The 19,162-nt window shown below is 41.6% G+C and overlaps 1 protein-coding gene across 3 annotated transcripts; it reads left to right on the top strand.

Moving 5' to 3' along the window:
- The first annotated feature begins 5,324 nt into the window (after positions 1–5,324).
- Pasi1 (septate junction component pasiflora 1) lies at positions 5,325–7,643 on the top strand. Of its 3 annotated transcripts, none has more exons than XM_076802392.1 (7): positions 5,326–5,510; positions 5,917–5,968; positions 6,043–6,136; positions 6,238–6,337; positions 6,404–6,591; positions 6,664–6,714; positions 6,901–7,643. In XM_076802392.1, exons 3-7 carry the CDS (start codon positions 6,050–6,052, stop codon positions 6,982–6,984), a joined length of 510 nt encoding a protein of 169 aa, XP_076658507.1. In that variant the 5' UTR covers positions 5,326–5,510; positions 5,917–5,968; positions 6,043–6,049; the 3' UTR covers positions 6,985–7,643. The 3 variants fall into 3 exon arrangements, with proteins under 3 accessions (XP_076658508.1, XP_076658507.1, XP_076658506.1); XM_076802391.1 differs by having other exon boundaries at positions 5,889–5,968; XM_076802393.1 differs by lacking the exon at positions 5,917–5,968 and having other exon boundaries at positions 5,325–5,510.
- Positions 7,644–19,162: the final 11,519 nt, after the last annotated feature.

Raw genomic sequence — 19,162 nt, 5'->3', positions numbered from 1 at the left:
TCGCGCACATTACTCGGCAACGAGGCAGAACGTTTAAACGATAATGAACGTTCTTCAAATCTAGATGCTCCACTTATGCCATTTCGATCTGGTCCCGACCCTCTTTCTTTCAAACGATCCAGAATTCATAAACCGCAACGATGCTCTGCCTTCTCGATAGCGGCGGAAAGATTTATCGAAAATCCTTGCTTGCCAAGATTAGAGGATTCGCTTGCCGCTCGGCGTTATCGGAGGCGGAGATAATATTATCGTAATAATATATTTCTCGGGACTTTGTTCGTGTTCGATTACAATTCGGAAAACCTGTCCGAGCAGCGTTTGATCGAAAGTCAATGTGACTAGATTGGTAAATAACGGATCCGCTTCTGCATCAGGAGTCACGCTCTTCAGGATCGTTCGGCAATGCCAGGGACCGCATTTCTCCGGTCTTAATTAATCACGAATGCATTTGGAATTAAACGCGCGGTATGCAACGCGGCACGCGGCGACCAAACGAAAGCACTTTCACTTGAAAACTTTTTCACGGTGCGAGCGATCAATTTTTTCGAGCGTTAATTGGCCAGGAGAATTACTCCGGCGAGCGTCGGCGTAGTCGCTGGCGAAACACCGACTACGTTCGAAACCGTTTAATATAAATATTTTTCTTTTCGAGAGCCCGCTACTTTTATCTTAATCGGAGTGCGCGAGTGCGCGTATCGCTTTATCAGTTCACGAGAAACGACACCGTGAAACGCTTTGATTTGCTCGAGGAGAGCCCGGGACCCCTGTTGCAATGGAAACATTAATCTACTCCGGCGGTTCTACGCGGAATTGTGTTCGGTAACAGTAGCGCTGAATAATCAACAACCACTTGAAACCAGTTCGAGAAAATCTCGCCTCTCCTCGGGACGATTAATTGATTAATTACAGACGGACGAAAGCGCGGAACCGAGCGTGTCGTGGCGAACCACCGAGCAGAATATCGTGGCTTTCTCCTTCGCTCGATCGCGAGCTTTCCTGCTCCGAAAGAACGCGAGGCTCGCGTTGACAAACGAAACGAAACCACCTTTGACAGATAGTCGAACTAGCCGAGACGCCTCCGATCCGAGCTGTCCCGTCCGCAAGAAAATTAGCACAAGGTTGACCGAGCACTGAGTCACGGGGAGCTTCTTCGAGGTACGGGTGTCAGCACGCTACGAGTCCCGGCGAAATTCACTGCACATGACGGTCCGCACGCTCGTAAATCCTGTTCTCGACAGGATGATCCTCGCGGGCCCGCGTATTTCCACCATTCGGGGCCCCGAATTCGGGCTTGTCCACGTTCCGGATGGAGTCGGGCTGCGAGGAGGATCCAACGGGTTTAATTAGCAGCCGCGTGATCGGCGGATCGGATCGTGGCCACGCGCGCGCGAGAAAACGCAGGCTGCATCGGAGCAACCAACAAGTGCGCTCTACGGATCCAGACGTTGGGACCGCTCGGCGACGCTCAACCGTTCTGGTCTAATCGAGGCGATCCACACACGGCCGATGCGGTTTCACGGCGACGAGAGAGAGAGAAAGAGAGGTAGAGAGAGAGAAAGAGATAGAGAGAGAGAGAGGGAAAGAGAGAAGGGGGTTACATCAGATCACTCCGAGAGACACGCCGCTGGTTTCCACGGCGAGATGACACACACCGATCGAGAACGGATTATCCGGTGCTGGTTCGGCGATGGGCCGCGTGAAACGCCGACGACGAGACCGACAAATGGGCGTCCGGATCCAGCTGGGCACCACGAAGCTGGCCCGATTCGACACGAGAGACCATGGCGCTGTGCACGAGCCGAGCCGGACCCGACCGCGCGAACCGGTGCGAAGGAAACCTTCGACGTCGCGAGAGAGTGTGCAACAGAGACCCGAACGGGCCCCAATCTCACTAGAGGGGACCCCTATAGCGCCTTTCTCTTAACTCCAGACGCGTGTCCGTCCAACTCAGAATTCCACGGTGTTCGTGCTACAAACGCTTTTTCGGACAGGTACGTTTCCCCTTCGTTTCTTCGGGAAACTACGATTCACTCGAATGTACCGCTGATTTTGTGGAGTGGGAGACGATTGGGTAACGAGAATTGTAGGGATTCTGAAAATGATGGGAGAGCTGTAATCGAGATATTTATATTTGTCCCTGGTCGTTTGACTCGCGATGGAATTTTGACCTTACGATCTCGATTTCGCGGGAAGGGACTGTGGTTTGAACCTGAACGGTGTTTTCCGCTCCTTTCGCGGGATATTTTGGACACTCTGTCGGATCCCTTGTTAGTTTGATTTGTTTGTATTGTAAGATTAGTATAGCGGATTTATGTTGTGTTAAGAATTGGGAAGAATTTAAGTGGATTCGAGTCGACTGCGTGAAGGACGCCGCTATATCGTGTTCCCGATAACTGTAATAGCTCGGCGCACGAGCAGACCCAGCGAGAAATACGAATCACATCTTTGAATTTCCACCTTTTCGATGTATGCGGTTGGCAAATCGAGATTTAATGGAAATATACCGTGCATTTTGCATATTATTTTGGGAATTGTGTCTCGTAGACCCAACAATTAGAAACACCGCGTATATTTGATTTTAGGTTCGTGATAAAATAGACCGTGATTTGCGGGAAATGAAGATTGAATTTTATGGAGCAATTTTAAAATGCTCTGCGCATGGTGCACTGTTATGCGTCATCGCAAACTATCGAGCAACTACTTCCTTATAGTCATTGTTTCGCGAAATTTGCTCGTACAAATTGTCTAAAAAAACACGTACACGCATCTACTTGCGATCAATAATTCGTAGTTTCGAACTAGCATATCCTTCTTTCCTATAATTATTCATAACTTCCCGATACGTAAAAAATCGCTTGATAGTAGTCACTCGTACGAGTTACCACTTTTCGAGCGTTTATTATTTGTTACTGGACTGCGGATGTTACGCGTTTATGGCAAAAATCGGTGGGTTTCATTTCAAACAATAAGATTACAAGAATTTTCGAACTTAAGAAAATCAGTAGAGAGAGAAATAAATTGTTATTTGATTCCGATGTGTCGTAGAGTCGTGCCATTCACGAGGTAGAGGCACGTTTTCAAGAATGAAAACCGGTGCTCTCAAGCGAGGTCTAATTTCGGATTCGGATTAAGGCTAATTCACAGTTACAAGCTATGAAAATGCATAGTGACACCAGCAATCTTAAACTTCGCAGAAATAAAATCGATCAAAATTCTGCATCTCGAAATACGTTGGAATGTCACGAATATGTTCATCTCGCAGTTGAAAACACGCATCAAGGAAGATTAGAATCGACGTTTGATTCGCTACTTATTTGAACGAAAACAACAATCATACTTTATCTTCGCGTAAAGAACTACATGACAGTAGATGCATTCCATATGATGGTGAAAATCGTATATCATTCAATTCGAACATAGAGTGTCCAAGTGTGAACCGTACTTTACGATCGCCCTCTAAAACTGTCAACATGGTGACAGACTATCTTAGAAATGGATGGGGGGAAACAGTGTGTTGAAGCAAGACGGACGATTTTGATGGTCCGAGGTATTGAGAGGAGTTCCACGCATTCATACTCACATATTTATAGCTTTTGGACTAGCCGGGTTGGGACTACGAAACGCATCTGCTGCTGTAAGATTGGCGTCTTAGTACGAAGGGAATTCGTGCTTTCTTATTTTATTCTGTATGGTAGGCCAGCATTTCTCTTTTTTCGAAAGAGTAGCAGCCGATACAGGATCGAGAAAGTATTTGCATACCCCATTTTTACAACTTCCCATGAAGAAGTAACTGCAATGCACACTTTCAGTGCTTTCAGTTTATTTTGCATAAAAATTCGCAGTCCGTTCATATCGCTTATACTTATTTTGAAAGCATAATGAATATTAAAAAAGAGATATTAAATTTTTTCATTAAAATCAGTAATATATATACTCCTTTTTTAATATTCATTATGCTTTAAAAATTCCCATAGTAATTGGGTTCCTTACCCTGCGTATTTAACAGATTGTATTAATATAAGGGGTTAATGGTACCTTAACTAATTTTACAAATGTATTGTTAATTACAGAATAATTACACATTCATTTTATCGCCTCGCGCCGTTTCCTTCACTGAATAATTGCACAAATTCAATTGAGCCTGTGTTACGTAGTCGGAACATTCCCACGACGAAAACGGTGAGCATATTATGGCGATACCCTACAATTTTATTGTCCCGGAGAATGGTACATCCATTACAAAGTGCGCTATTGTGTTCGATGACTATAGGAATTTAAAACCATCGAATAGATTGCGCCGCGTTCCACTCGATTGTATAGTAGAATCCTGACATTCCAACAGTAAGTTTCTATCGGAAGATTCACCTAACATTTAGAACAAATGCGTTGCTTTCAATTAGATTACCTGGAAAGGTTTTTTTCGTTGTGTTTCTCTGGTCACGGTAAGTCTGTGTGTGCGTGGGTTTAGAAAGTTAACGGATTCTTCCATGGACATAGTTATCACGCTTATAACTTCATTGTTTCACGAGTTCCGGAACTATAAGTATCGGCGTACGTGCAATTAGATTGGAGATCCCTATCCTTGTATACAGGCGTAATTCTAAGTGAGTGAACATTGAATGCATTCAACGGGGCTCGTTTTTCTTTATGACTGCATTATCAGTCGCGGATCTTATCTGGTTTCAGGCGGTTTATTTTCTTTTGCGGCACCAAAATGGCTGCTCGCCGCGGAAACCGCAACCAGGTAATTCGAAACCATTGAACTACATTTTCTACGGGTTAATCACCGACAATGCTTGCCTCTTGCTAATACGCGTATGTAGACTGCAATGTTTTTAGCCCTGCATTGTCAAGGTGCGTTTTATCATCGTCACCTTTGGACATTGTCTGCTAAAACCAACGTTTGTTCCATACAAAAGAGACACGTCTTTGCAGAAGTTCCTTTGGCAACGATCAAACGTTCCATGACAAACGAATTGCTCATCTGATTTATTTGAAATTAACAATTATGTATTAGTGTTTATATTTTGCGGAAAATAATGTCATTGGAAGTGTAGGAATATTCAATAAAATTGAACTCGATATTAGGCATCTTTGTATTTAATTTTTCTATTAGCTAAACTACTAAATTTATATTGTGTATACAATCAACATTTTTACGTGCTATACAAAATTAAAAATGTACGTAATGATGTTTATATCTTGTGGGCAATATTATTGCTAGCGATGTTGGACATTTTTGTGTTTAGCTTGTTGCCATGGTGGCTTCTTCAAATCTTGGAAGATGAGCACATCTGTTGTTCGAAACAGCCGGCATCGTGACCCGCTTACAAAGTGGAGGGGATTTAGCTGGCAACGCGTCGCCATTAACAGTAAGCTTACCGACGCGTGCATGGCCCTGCTGGTTATCCGTAAAATATCTTCTAAATGCTTAAGCGGTTCAAATCTTGGTGACCGAAGCCCCAAGATATAGTCGAGCAGAACTTCAAACAAGTTTTCACTAACGATTAGTAAGTAGACTTTATAAAGCACTACATTACAGTGATTCCTAGCACGTTGTTTGGATTCTGATGACAAACTGGTCCATTTACCTGCAGCCTATTTTGTACAATATTCTACTTCTATGTTAAAGATCTCACTCGCAATCATTTAAAATATTTAATTCAATAATGATTGTACAATTTTATACTTATATCCTTCATAGAACTGATTCATCCTTTCTGGACAAGTTTCTCTCATAATTCTAGTGTACGTCTTAATTAATTTTGATGCATTGAATTCTTGAAAATTTGGTAGTATGAATCACGAATGTAACGTAGTGGACATACCAAGATGCAAATTAATTTGTAATTTATGTACAATTTCGAATTTCCGTTTCATTTTAACAGCTAGAACCATAGTTCACCATATTCACAGTTGGCAGACCTGTTGCGCGTCGACGCCCAAGCATTTAATGCACTAATAACAAGTGGGTGTTGTATACTAGTTCCATTATTCGTATTTTGTAGCAACGGTAAACAATATACACGTTTTTTTTTGCAGCATAATAATGGCAGTTCTGGAATCCTGTTGGTCACCCTTTGTTTGGACTAATAGTGTCAAAACAGGATGCAAAGCCATTGCTTTTTACACAATTGTATGTATTTATATATCAGTTTTACTTTCTTTATATTAAGTTTATGATACATTAATCTCCTTATCACTCTTTATTGAGGTTCAAGAAATTTCTTTTTTCAGGCAATATGTATAATACTGATTACATTAGTTTCTTATCAACTACATGGAGGAGAATCGTCACAACTGTATAACCCTTTATTTGAAGCTGATGTCAGGGAATGTAAGTTCTAGTGCATATATATATATATATATGTGATAATATCATTTTTACACATATCATTTTTAGCAATGCAAATTGTCGGAGGGTTCTTCATATTTTATTTCATCCTTCTCATCTTATCCGCACTGTTAATGGTACATGGAGTAAGGGAGAGAATACGAGGCTGGTTACTGCCTTGGCTTATATTGTGGTTTATCGCATGTCTTTTCGAACTAGTTTTTGGGCTTTGGCTTGTAGGAGGATATTATATCTACGTAAGTTTTTGAATGAATCTTAAATAGTCTTCAGGAATTTACAAATTAATATGTTGGTATTAATTTTTCCAGCTTGAAGCAACATTTGCCGCAATGTGTCTCTGGCTTTGGATGTCATATAATGTAAGTATAAGACAATATTTTTGTCTCTCATCTTATAATATACAGATTGTCTGAGATTTTAATTGCCAAGTAAGAATCTAAACTGTATAAGAAATTAGATCCATAACATACGTGGACAAAGTTTAGCCATTAAAACCTGGGAGTCTATAGTGATGTATTTCTAACTTCTCTCAATTTAATTTATAGGTATATTGTTGGCTGGTTGTTCTCTCTATGTACAAAATATTTGAGAAGCTGCAGTCTCCGAATATTGAGCTTTTGTGGCCCTAAGTATTCACTTAAGTACTTTTGAGTCACAGAGTACATTGATTGGCACCAAAGTAAGATACAATGTCGTAGAGATGAGTTTATCAGATTTTATTTTATATATTTTTATAAAGGATAGCCAGATCGACAGCATTATTTACAATAATATGAATTAAGCAAAAACACAATAATCTGCCATGTTTGACTTGCTTATAATTATTCATTTCAATACGTATAATACTAAGTGTCATTAATGTACAATTAGTCCCATATCCGAAGATTTGGGACATTCATTTTATAACGAAAGACTGATATTGGTCTAAGAAAACATCCGTCCAAATTTCAAAGATCTTTATACTTATGTTAACAAACTTATGTAATAGAAAATTTTTGTAGCTGGTTGCTTTACACAACCAAATATGCATGTACATCTAATAAACTTTTATACAAATTTTAAATACTCCAGTGCCCTAATGTTTTTAAGAAATTATTGATTGAAATAAGTAACAAATGTTAGTACAATTTCTACTAAAAATTAATATATTTTAAGAACTCGACTAATGTAACTGTATTTCGCGCAAGTATCCGAATGAGATTATGTATTCGTTCTATGTAATATAAGAAAAAACTTTATATTTTTTCAAGCAAGAAAGAATAAATTACCAAATAAAACGAATGTAACAACGTTAATAATTCCGTAATCTTTCCATCTATTTTCTATTCTTGACAACATTTTGTAGAACTAATTATATAAAACACATAAATCAACGACCATATCGCACTGCAAAAAACCGATATAAAACACATAAAAATAACGCCATTTACCACTTCGAATGCCTACATCACAACCGTAATAATTGAGAAATTAACGTGTATGAAATCGAGTATTTGGTCAAAATTCTTTTGTAGATTTTAACCTAATTTGGTGAACTAAATATATTAGCACAAAAATGCATTCTTAAATTTCGAGAAATAATTCTGGTTTGACGCGGCATTTACCAAATGGACAGTAACAAATAGAAGAGCAAAATTAAAAATACAATACGTGTAATCTCACGTGAAGAACGCCGATTTTTGTCTTTGTTTGCCAACAGATATCAAATATATATACACCGCCTTCTACTTGACAATATCTTTTTGAACCAATGCAATGAAAACAAGGGAACACAGTGTTTGAATTTTTCTGATAAACATTGTAGACCACGGTGTAAGAAGTGTTGTAAGAACTCTTGTGACCGAAGAGTTATGTCTTAGTGTCGTGATACGACACCAGATGACTCACTAAGAACAAAGGTAGAGCGGGCTTTTCAAATTAAACTTGATAGTGTTTCCTTCCGGTATCTGCTAATAGAGTCATCAGTGAGGATTTTCTAGCAGATCGTTGCTTTAAATAAATAGATGGCAAAATGGTCAAGGGAGTGCGAAAGAGAGAAAGGAATTGTTATAAACATTTATATTATAACAGGAGGTAAGGTTTATACAAACGGCGAGATGATAAGGCGGTAAATTAAGCGAGCCAAGGACGACGGGCAGCGGATTTGATATTTTAGAATTTGGGAAACAATGGCCTCGCGACAAGTATGACAATAGACGTAAACAAAAGGTTTACGTCTCCGTTCGTTCACCCAAGGCCGGCCTCGAGCTCGAAAAATATTCTGTATCTCGGTTTCTATAATTTATTTTTAATAAATAATTAGATGGCATGATGGTCAAGAGAGTGCTTGTCGACATCATTGCCGAAAGGAATTGTTATAAACATTAAACAGCCAGAAATAATAAATTTAACTGTGAATTTCGTACGATAAATTAATGCGTGCGAATATTCATGGCTTAAAAGTTATTCTATATTTCGGTTTCTATAATTTATTTTTACTAAATAATTAGATGGCATGATGGTCAAGAGAGTGCTTGTCGACATCATTGCCGAAAGGAATTGTTATAAACATTAAACAGCCAGAAATAATAAATTTAACTGTGAATTTCGTACGATAAATTAATGCGTGCGAATATTCATGGCTTAAAAGTTATTCTATATTTCGGTTTCTATAATTTATTTTTACTAAATAATTAGATGGCATGGTGGTCAAGAGAGTGCTTGTCGACATCATTGCCGAAAGGAATTGTTATAAACATTAAACAGCCAGAAATAATAAATTTAACAGTGAATTTCGTACGATAAATTAATGCGTACGAATATTCATGGCTTAAAAGTTATTCTATATTTCGGTTTCTATAATTTATTTTTACTAAATAATTAGATGGCATGATGGTCAAGAGAGTGCTTGTCGACATCATTGGCGAAAGGAATTGTTATAAATATTAAACAGCCAGAAATAATAAATTTAACTGTGAATTTTGTACGATAAATTAATACGTGCGAATATTCATGGTTCAAAAGTTATTTTATATCTCGGTTTCTTTCATTTATTTTTAATAAAAAATTAGATGGCATGATGGTCAAGAGAGTGCTTATCGACATCATTGGCAAAAGGAATTGTTATAAACATTAAACAGCCAGAAATAATAAATTTATCAGTGAAATGTGTTCGATAAATTAATACGTGCGAATATTCATGGTTCAAAAGTTACTCTGTATCTCGAGTTCTATTAGGTATTTTTACTAAAAAATTAGATGGCAAGATGGTCAAGGGAGTGCTTGTTGATACCATTAACAAAAGAAATTGTTATAAACATTAAGCAACCAGAAATAACAAATTTAACTGTGAATTTTGTACGATAAATTAATACGTGCGAATATTCATGGTTCAAAAGTTATTTTATATCTCGGTTTCTTTCATTTATTTTTAATAAAAAATTAGATGGCATGATGGTCAAGAGAGTGCTTATCGACATCATTGGCAAAAGGAATTGTTATAAACATTAAACAGCCAGAAATAATAAATTTATCAGTGAAATGTGTTCGATAAATTAATACGTGCGAATATTCATGGTTCAAAAGTTACTCTGTATCTCGAGTTCTATTAGGTATTTTTACTAAAAAATTAGATGGCAAGATGGTCAAGGGAGTGCTTGTTGATACCATTAACAAAAGAAATTGTTATAAACATTAAGCAACCAGAAATAACAAATTTATCAATAATTACTATCGCGGCGATCGAAATCTGGCGCAGCTAGTTTGGGGTGGGGGAGTTGCGCACCGCGCACCGCGCACCCCACCACGGCGTCCGCGCTCAGTCAGTCAGTCAGTAGTGCGCACTCAGGAGTGAGCGGAGGTGCTCCGGAACCAGAAGGGCTACCGACCTTGGAGTTGACCAGAGGTTCTCCAGAGCTACCCTGGCCCACCCTGGCCTACCCGCGCCTACCTTCCAGTGGACCAGGGGTCCTCCAGAGCTGCAGTGGACATCACTGGTCAACCCTGGTCCACCTTGCGGTCAGCCCGCGGTTCCTGGAAGCCGCCTCCGCTGACCTTGGTCAACTTTCAGCAGCTGGTAAGTGACAATACAAATATACATTTTCTATTTTGGAATACGTGTTTACTCAACGAACGCCGTCAATTGTTATTTCTGTATTTTTAATTCGAATTTGCTTCGGAATTTTTGACAAGTTTCTTTTTTTGAAATTATATTATATTTTTGACATAAAATTACTGTTCTGAAATTTATTATATTATATTTTTGACATAAAATTGGTATTTTGAAATTATATTATATTTTTGACATAAAATTGGTATTCCTCCGAATGGAGGTCCATCAGGGACTCACTCACGGGCCGGGCCGTGGGTGAGTACGGGTATTGGCGAACCCGGGGCGACCCGAAGCGCCACCTCGGTAGATTGAAGTTCTGACTTCATCTACTCTTAGTTTCTTGTCGGTTAGGCCGTACTTGTGTACGGGGTTTGTTTGGCTCTCGTGAGCCGGTTTTGCTCCGCAATAATTACTCGACATGCGCTGCGAAATTTAGTTTGTAAGATTGTAAATCGTCATTGTAAGAAAGGGAATCAGAATTAAACGTATCGAATTCCTTCTGGTTTCCTTTCGGGTCACTTGTGCAGCAACCTCCTCGTGGTGAGACCCGGGCAATCGGTATTACTCTCTATTTGTAAGAACTTCCAGTATCTTACAAATAGAGAATAATATCGAGCTAATGGCTGCTCATTGACAATGACGATCGTCATTGTAATTATGTCGAGTAATTATTGCCGTAATTTCACTTCCTCGACTCGTTTGTTAACTCCGACACAGCCTTCTGCTGTGTCGGACCTTGCTTGCTAGTTTTGAACCGGTCCACGTTGCGATATTCGGCGTGGATGCACGGAGAATTGATGGTCGGGGAGCAGTACTCGCCAGGTAGACAACCCTTCCTTGGTAAAATGTCTGCCCAAGTCATGTCAACGCTGGCGTGACTCGCGACGGGAGCAGGGGTATCATTCCCCATAAGTCTTTCCGTCGCCTTGTTGCGTCAGCGTTGCTCGTGGCGGGTAGTTGGGGTTGGGTTGTTCTACCAAATGGTGGAGGCGTCCCTGGCCATCATTCTCCGTGTGAAGCGTCGGGTATCGTGTACTGGTCGGCAGAAAGCTCTGCAAGCATTGTACGCGTCGCGCCCCCCTCGAACCAGAGCCTTTTGCTCTGGTTTAGTTTTTTTCTTGGCAATAATTGCTCGACTTGCGTGCGTGCGTTAGTTTTTAAGAATGACGATCGTCATTGTCAATATGTCGAGTAATTATTGCCCCAATTTCACTTCCTCGACTCGTTTCTTAACTCCGACACAGCCTTCTGCTGTGTCGGACCTTGCTTGCTAGTTTTGAACCGGTCCACGTTGCGATACTCGGCGTGGATGCACCGAGAATTGATGGTCGGGGAGCAGTACTCGCCAGGTAGACAACCCTTCCTTCGTAAAATGTCTGCCCAAGTCATGTCAACGCTGGCGTGACTCGCGACGGGAGCAGGGGTATCATTCCCCATAAGTCTTTCCGTCGCCTTGTTGCGTCAGCGTTGCTCGTGGCGGGTAGTTGGGGTTGGGTTGTTCTACCAAATGGTGGAGGCGTCCCTGGCCATTATTCTCCGTGTGAAGCGTCGGGTATCGTGTACTGGTCGGCAGAAAGCTCTGCGAGCATTGTACGCGTCGCGTCCCCATCGAACCAGAGCCTTCTGCTCTGGTTTAGTTTTTTTCTTGGCAATAATTGCTCGACTTGCGTGCGTGCGTTAGTTTTTAAGAATGACGATCGTCATCGTCATTATGTCGAGTAATTATTGCCGTAATTTCACTTCCTCGACTCGTTTCTTAACTCCGACACAGCCTTCTGCTGTGTCGGACCTTGCTTGCTAGCTTTGAACCGGTCCACGTTGCGATATTCGGCGTGGATGCACCGAGAATTGATGATCGGGGAGCAGTACTCGCCAGGTAGACAACCCTTCCTTGGTAAAATGTCTGCCCAAGTCATGTCAACGCTGGCGTGACTCGCGACGGGAGCAGGGGTATCATTCCCCATAAGTCTTACCGTCGCCTTGTTGCGTCAGCGTTGCTCGTGGCGGGTAGTTGGGGTTGGGTTGTTCTACCAAATGGTGGAGGCGTCCCTGGCCATCATTCTCCGTGTGAAGCGTCGGGTATCGTGTACTGGTCGGCAGAAAGCTCTGCGAGCATTGTACGCGTTCGCGTCCCCCTCGAACCAGAGCCTTCTGCTCTGGTTTAGTTTTTTTCTTGGCAATAATTGCTCGACTTGCGTGCGTGCGTTAGTTTTTAAGAATGACGATCGTCATCGTCATTATGTCGAGTAATTATTGCCGTAATTTCACTTCCTCGACTCGTTTCTTAACTCCGACACAGCCTTCTGCTGTGTCGGACCTTGCTTGCTAGCTTTGAACCGGTCCACGTTGCGATATTCGGCGTGGATGCACCGAGAATTGATGATCGGGGAGCAGTACTCGCCAGGTAGACAACCCTTCCTTGGTAAAATGTCTGCCCAAGTCATGTCAACGCTGGCGTGACTCGCGACGGGAGCAGGGGTATCATTCCCCATAAGTCTTACCGTCGCCTTGTTGCGTCAGCGTTGCTCGTGGCGGGTAGTTGGGGTTGGGTTGTTCTACCAAATGGTGGAGGCGTCCCTGGCCATCATTCTCCGTGTGAAGCGTCGGGTATCGTGTACTGGTCGGCAGAAAGCTCTGCGAGCATTGTACGCGTCGCGTCCCCCTCGAACCAGAGCCTTCTGCTCTGGTTTAGTTTTTTTCTTGGCAATAATTGCTCGACTTGCGTGCGTGCGTTAGTTTTTAAGAATGACGATCGTCATCGTCATTATGTCGAGTAATTATTGCCGTAATTTCACTTCCTCGACTCGTTTCTTATCTCCGACACAGCCTTCTGCTGTGTCGGACCTTGCTTGCTAGCTTTGAACCGGTCCACGTTGCGATATTCGGCGTGGATGCACCGAGAATTGATGATCGGGGAGCAGTACTCGCCAGGTAGACAACCCTTCCTTGGTAAAATGTCTGCCCAAGTCATGTCAACGCTGGCGTGACTCGCGACGGGAGCAGGGGTATCATTCCCCATAAGTCTTACCGTCGCCTTGTTGCGTCAGCGTTGCTCGTGGCGGGTAGTTGGGGTTGGGTTGTTCTACCAAATGGTGGAGGCGTCCCTGGCCATCATTCTCCGTGTGAAGCGTCGGGTATCGTGTACTGGTCGGCAGAAAGCTCTGCGAGCATTGTACGCGTCGCGTCCCCCTCGAACCAGAGCCTTCTGCTCTGGTTTAGTTTTTTTCTTGGCAATAATTGCTCGACTTGCGTGCGTGCGTTAGTTTTTAAGAATGACGATCGTCATCGTCATTATGTCGAGTAATTATTGCCGTAATTTCACTTCCTCGACTCGTTTCTTATCTCCGACACAGCCTTCTGCTGTGTCGGACCTTGCTTGCTAGCTTTGAACCGGTCCACGTTGCGATATTCGGCGTGGATGCACCGAGAATTGATGATCGGGGAGCAGTACTCGCCAGGTAGACAACCCTTCCTTGGTAAAATGTCTGCCCAAGTCATGTCAACGCTGGCGTGACTCGCGACGGGAGCAGGGGTATCATTCCCCATAAGTCTTACCGTCGCCTTGTTGCGTCAGCGTTGCTCGTGGCGGGTAGTTGGGGTTGGGTTGTTCTACCAAATGGTGGAGGCGTCCCTGGCCATCATTCTCCGTGTGAAGCGTCGGGTATCGTGTACTGGTCGGCAGAAAGCTCTGCGAGCATTGTACGCGTTCGCGTCCCCCTCGAACCAGAGCCTTCTGCTCTGGTTTAGTTTTTTTCTTGGCAATAATTGCTCGACTTGCGTGCGTGCGTTAGTTTTTAAGAATGACGATCGTCATTATCAATATGTCGAGTAATTATTGCCCCAATTTCACTTCCTCGACTCGTTTCTTAACTCCGACACAGCCTTCTGCTGTGTCGGACCTTGCTTGCTAGTTTTGAACCGGTCCACGTTGCGATACTCGGCGTGGATGCACCGAGAATTGATGGTCGGGGAGCAGTACTCGCCAGGTAGACAACCCTTCCTTCGTAAAATGTCTACCCAAGTCATGTCAACGCTGGCGTGACTCGCGACGGGAGCAGGGGTATCATTCCCCATAAGTCTTTCCGTCGCCTTGTTGCGTCAGCGTTGCTCGTGGCAGGTAGTTGGGGTTGGGTTGTTCTACCAAATGGTGGAGGCGTCCCTGGCCATCATTCTCCGTGTGAAGCGTCGGGTATCGTGTACTGGTCGGCAGAAAGCTCTGCAAGCATTGTACGCGTCGCGCCCCCCTCGAGCCAGAGCCTTCTGCTCTGGTTTAGTTTTTTTCTTGGCAATAATTGCTCGACTTGCGTGCGTGCGTTAGTTTTTAAGAATGACGATCGTCATTGTCAATATGTCGAGTAATTATTGCCCCAATTTCACTTCCTCGACTCGTTTCTTAACTCCGACACAGCCGTCTGCTGTGTCGGACCTTGCTTGCTAGTTTTGAACCGGTCCACGTTGCGATATTCGGCGTGGATGCACCGAGAATTGATGGTCGGGGAGCAGTACTCGCCAGGTAGACAACCCTTCCTTCGTAAAATGTCTGCCCAAGTCATGTCAACGCTGGCGTGACTCGCGACGGGAGCAGGGGTATCATTCCCCATAAGTCTTACCGTCGCCTTGTTGCGTCAGCGTTGCTCGTGGCGGGTAGTTGGGGTTGGGTTGATCTACCAAATGGTGGAGGCGTCCCTGGCCATCATTCTCCGTGTGAAGCGTCGGGTGTCGTATACTGGTCGGCAGAAAGCTCTGCAAGCATTGTACGCGTCGCGTCACCCTCGAACCAGAGCCTTCTGCTCTAGTTCGGTTTTGTTCCTCTCTTTGAAAGAATCAGAGCCTTCTGCCTGATTCGTTTTTGATACCCTTTGCCCCGCAATAATTACTCGACATACGCTAAATGGTAAAGTGATCTTTTCTTTCTGTGGAAAATTGATCTTTTCCATTTAGCGATCTGCGAAATTTAGTTTGTAAGATTGTAAATCGTCCTTGTAAGAAAGGGAGTCAGAAGGAAGCGTATTGAATTCCTTCTGGCTTCCTTTGGGTCTCTTGTGCAGCAACCTCCTCGTGGTGAGACCTGGGCAATCGGTATTATTCTCTATTTGTAAGAACTTTATTATCTTACAAATAGGGAATAATATCGAGCTAATAGCTGCTCATTTAGAATTTGCTTTAACATTGTAAAGTTAAAATTTAAGACTTGCTAGTTATTTACACTGTTTTTGTTCCACAGTTTACGAGTTGTGCACACTCTTCGTTGCGCGGCTTCCTTTTTAAATTCTTGCGAGCTTGCCAGGGTAGAGTCTGCTAGTAGTTCTTCGGGTGAAACATATCAAAAGATCGATCCTCAGAATAAGGAGATATACTCGGGCAACTACACATACGGTATCAGCTACAATCGCCTGTACACTACCTTCGTCCTGCATGCAAAACGGCCCACATACCACGCAATATTTTAGTTCTATTTTGTTCCAGTATATATGTACGCGTTCAAATTGTAATTTATTTGGTGAGAAATAAAGAATATTTAGTTACAACAGTTAAGGGCCCGGGTCAGTCACGTGACTTTTCAAGATTCGGTGGTCGGTATCTGCCGTACAGTTTCCTTTACAGAAATGGTATTACCTACAAATATGTAGCTGACTGATGCATACGAGATGGAGCTATCGTCATATTCTATTATGAATCAGAAAGAGAACTCGATTGACGTTGCAACACAAGAGGTGTGTGACGAGGAAGCTAGATTTTACTGCGTTGTCAGCTTTTAAAAGGGCAATGTTGCCGTATCATATTCATACAAACACCGTCGATGATCGCATGGAAAGCGTTCGAGCTGGTTCGAGCGGTTTCTTTTCTTCCTTTCGAATCTGTCGAAATTTGGAGGCTTATTCCTTCTTAATTTAAAATATGGAATTTTCAATTGTAAATAATTGTATTAAACGATCATTGAATATTGACTTGTTTAAAAATCTTCTTAATTTTTTAAACTTTCTATACGAATATAACACGAATATATGTATATGTAAAATTTACAGAACAAAAGTATAGTTTTAAAAATTACGTACACACATACACACATGTACAGACGCACGTTGCCGATGAGCGAATAGGCGTCGAACATAACCACAATCTACGCTTGCAGTTTCCTCCAATCCCACTTCGACAGTCCTTCCACTTAGGCGCCACCTGATGAGCTTCAGCTCAACTAAACTTGTCACATTTTTTGCTCTATATTATCGATATCATGAAATCTGACGCTAGAAAGCCATGCCGAAATGGGAAACAAGTTTTCGCCTTTATTTCGCAACAGAATCAAGACAAATTATAGCTCAATTTGTAGCTGGAGATATTTTCTAATGCGGGCTGGTCTCGACATCATCCAGAAAACTCATCCAATGGCATAAAAATGCTTGAATTCCACGGCACGTGCATCGTCAATGTTTGGCCTACTTCTAACGCTCATATTTCTAAGTATCTGCATAATCTCGTCAGCTCATGACCAGCCCGCATTAGATTGAACCTTCCTCTTTCGAAAGAGCCCTTTACCAGCGACAAAATATTCCTTTTTAAGGACGAAAACTTGATCCCCGTAAAACCATATTTTGTCGGTAACGTAGTCACTCTACTTTTGGCGCCCCTTAATGTGTTCTTCTTTCCGCATCCTGTCACGAGAATTTTGTGCCGCCTCTTTTGCCACCATGTTCTCCTATTACAAAACCGAAAATTGTGAAAAATTTTTAAAATTCCGAAAATTTTCGGAAATTTTAACTTTTGTATTAGGAGAACATGATATCGAAGGAGGTATCCGAATTTTGGTAGTACAAGTCTACGTCAAGTCAGAGGCACGAAAATTCTCGGAAATTAAGTGGTACAAGTCAACGACAAGTCAGACGGTCGAAATTCCGAAAAATTTCGAAAATTAGGAGAATATGATATCGAAGGAGGTGGCACGAAATTCAGAAGTATAAGGCAGTGATAAGTCGGACGTTCGGAAAAATTGAGGGTTCAATGATTAATTCGCAAATACGTCTTTTCCTTGCGTTGTCATAATTTATTCATTGTTCTTTCTTACATAAATTGATCGTGTTAAAATGCAATATAAATGTTTATAAGTAATGTAGATTGCGCCTCGGTAACCGTGTTATCCGCACATGGTAACTTGCAGTATTTTAAGAAATCTAGTTGATGTTAACGGTGTCGGTATTTCAGATCGTGAGACACGAAACCCCATATTGTGATTGGTCTACTCCTATACCTTCTCTGTGCTAATACACCTAAATGCATCAAATATCGGTAACATTGAGCACGACACCGAAGTGATATTGGGGCTCCTGTAGATTTTGTGTTACAACCTTGAACAAACCACAGCAGATGGCGCGAGGATGTATTTCGTGGGCACATCATTCCATAGTATTTAATTTTATAGAAACATTCTTATTCAACAATTATTCGTATTATTTGAGAGTAATAAATTTGTTAATTTGAATACACTAAAATTTGTTTACTAATTGGCTTAGAATATCAATGATTGGACATATAGGTCATTCGCAACCACTTTCTCACACGTATGAAAATAATATATCTTCAATCGAATTACTATTATGTTTTTCGATAATAACTAAACAAGATACTTATTATTTATTACAAAATTTGGAGTAAAGACATTTGGAATCGCGTTTCTCCTACGTTTACCCTAATCTAAAACAAATGTTTCAAAAAGTAAAACACCGATGAGAATCTGTGTATTATCATTGAGACAATGTCACTGTCTACATGGCACTGATTACAAGAAAAATAAAATAACAAAAGATTCGCATTCGTTCATAATGTCTTACATAATTTCGAATATAAAAATTACAAAAAACATTATTTCGATTGTATAACGTGGACGCAATTGCAATTAAATTCTGTAATTCTTGTAACTGCAAAGAATGTTTAACAAAGCGTGTGTGACTTTCGTATTCGAAACGAGGGAAATACGAATAAGCATTCAATTAACGCAGGTAAAATGATTTATGGTATCTGCATCACGTTACTCAGCGATAAGGTCAAGAGCAAAATTTTTCTTAATCGTAATTTGCGATCGTAGGCGCGGCGTTAGTAGAGGAAACTTGGTATACTTTCTAAGTCTCTCAAGTTGTACTGTTCCTGATATGGTGATTAATGACGGCTCGAGAAATCCTCCCTCGTGGACCACCGTGTTCGCGTCTGTCGAAGTCAATATTAATGGACCGGTACCAGTGAAATGCTTCGTATCTTGCATGTAATTAGCAACTCCAGCTGTCCTCGGGAGAGAGTGCGTGCGCTTGACAAATTTTCACGAAGCGATGATCCCGCCCATAAAAGTGAAGATAACAATCGCCAATGGTGACATAATACCTTCTGAGAAAGTTTTATTTATTTTCATTGTTCAATAATGTCAGTGAAATTAGACCGTCCTAATAGTGTCCTAATAGTCTTAAGTGGGCCTTCAAAATGCACTTTAAAAATGCAATGATTTCATTAAATTATATCTAATATTCTTACAGTTGTGGGAGTTTATGAATGCATACAAAAACAATACGTAGGTACCTATTAATTACCTACAATGGTGCTTGCTTTAAAATCAGTCTTCTTATTTAAAAATCAGACATTTCATATGCAGCAAACTAATAATTGAAGTAAGGAAGGTTAAACGTTGCTTTGCAATAAATTTCTCAAAAAGTTCTCTCACGAAATTTTATGGG

The sequence above is a fragment of the Halictus rubicundus genome, chromosome 16 (assembly GCF_050948215.1).
Source record: "Halictus rubicundus isolate RS-2024b chromosome 16, iyHalRubi1_principal, whole genome shotgun sequence".
In the NCBI taxonomy this organism is placed as follows: domain Eukaryota; kingdom Metazoa; phylum Arthropoda; class Insecta; order Hymenoptera; family Halictidae; genus Halictus; species Halictus rubicundus.
The sequence above is the reverse complement of the archived record's forward strand: the minus strand, read 5'-3'. Positions and strand labels throughout refer to the sequence as shown.

Excerpts from the sequence above, each read along its gene's own strand:
- Pasi1 (XM_076802393.1), top strand. The coding sequence starts at position 6,050 with ATGGCAGTTCTGGAATCCTGTTGGTCACCCTTTGTTTGGACTAATAGT. Across the intron at positions 6,592-6,663 it reads TAGGAGGATATTATATCTAC|CTTGAAGCAACATTTGCCGC; the intron begins GTAAGTTTTTGA and ends TAATTTTTCCAG. Across the intron at positions 6,715-6,900 it reads GGCTTTGGATGTCATATAAT|GTATATTGTTGGCTGGTTGT; the intron begins GTAAGTATAAGA and ends TTTAATTTATAG.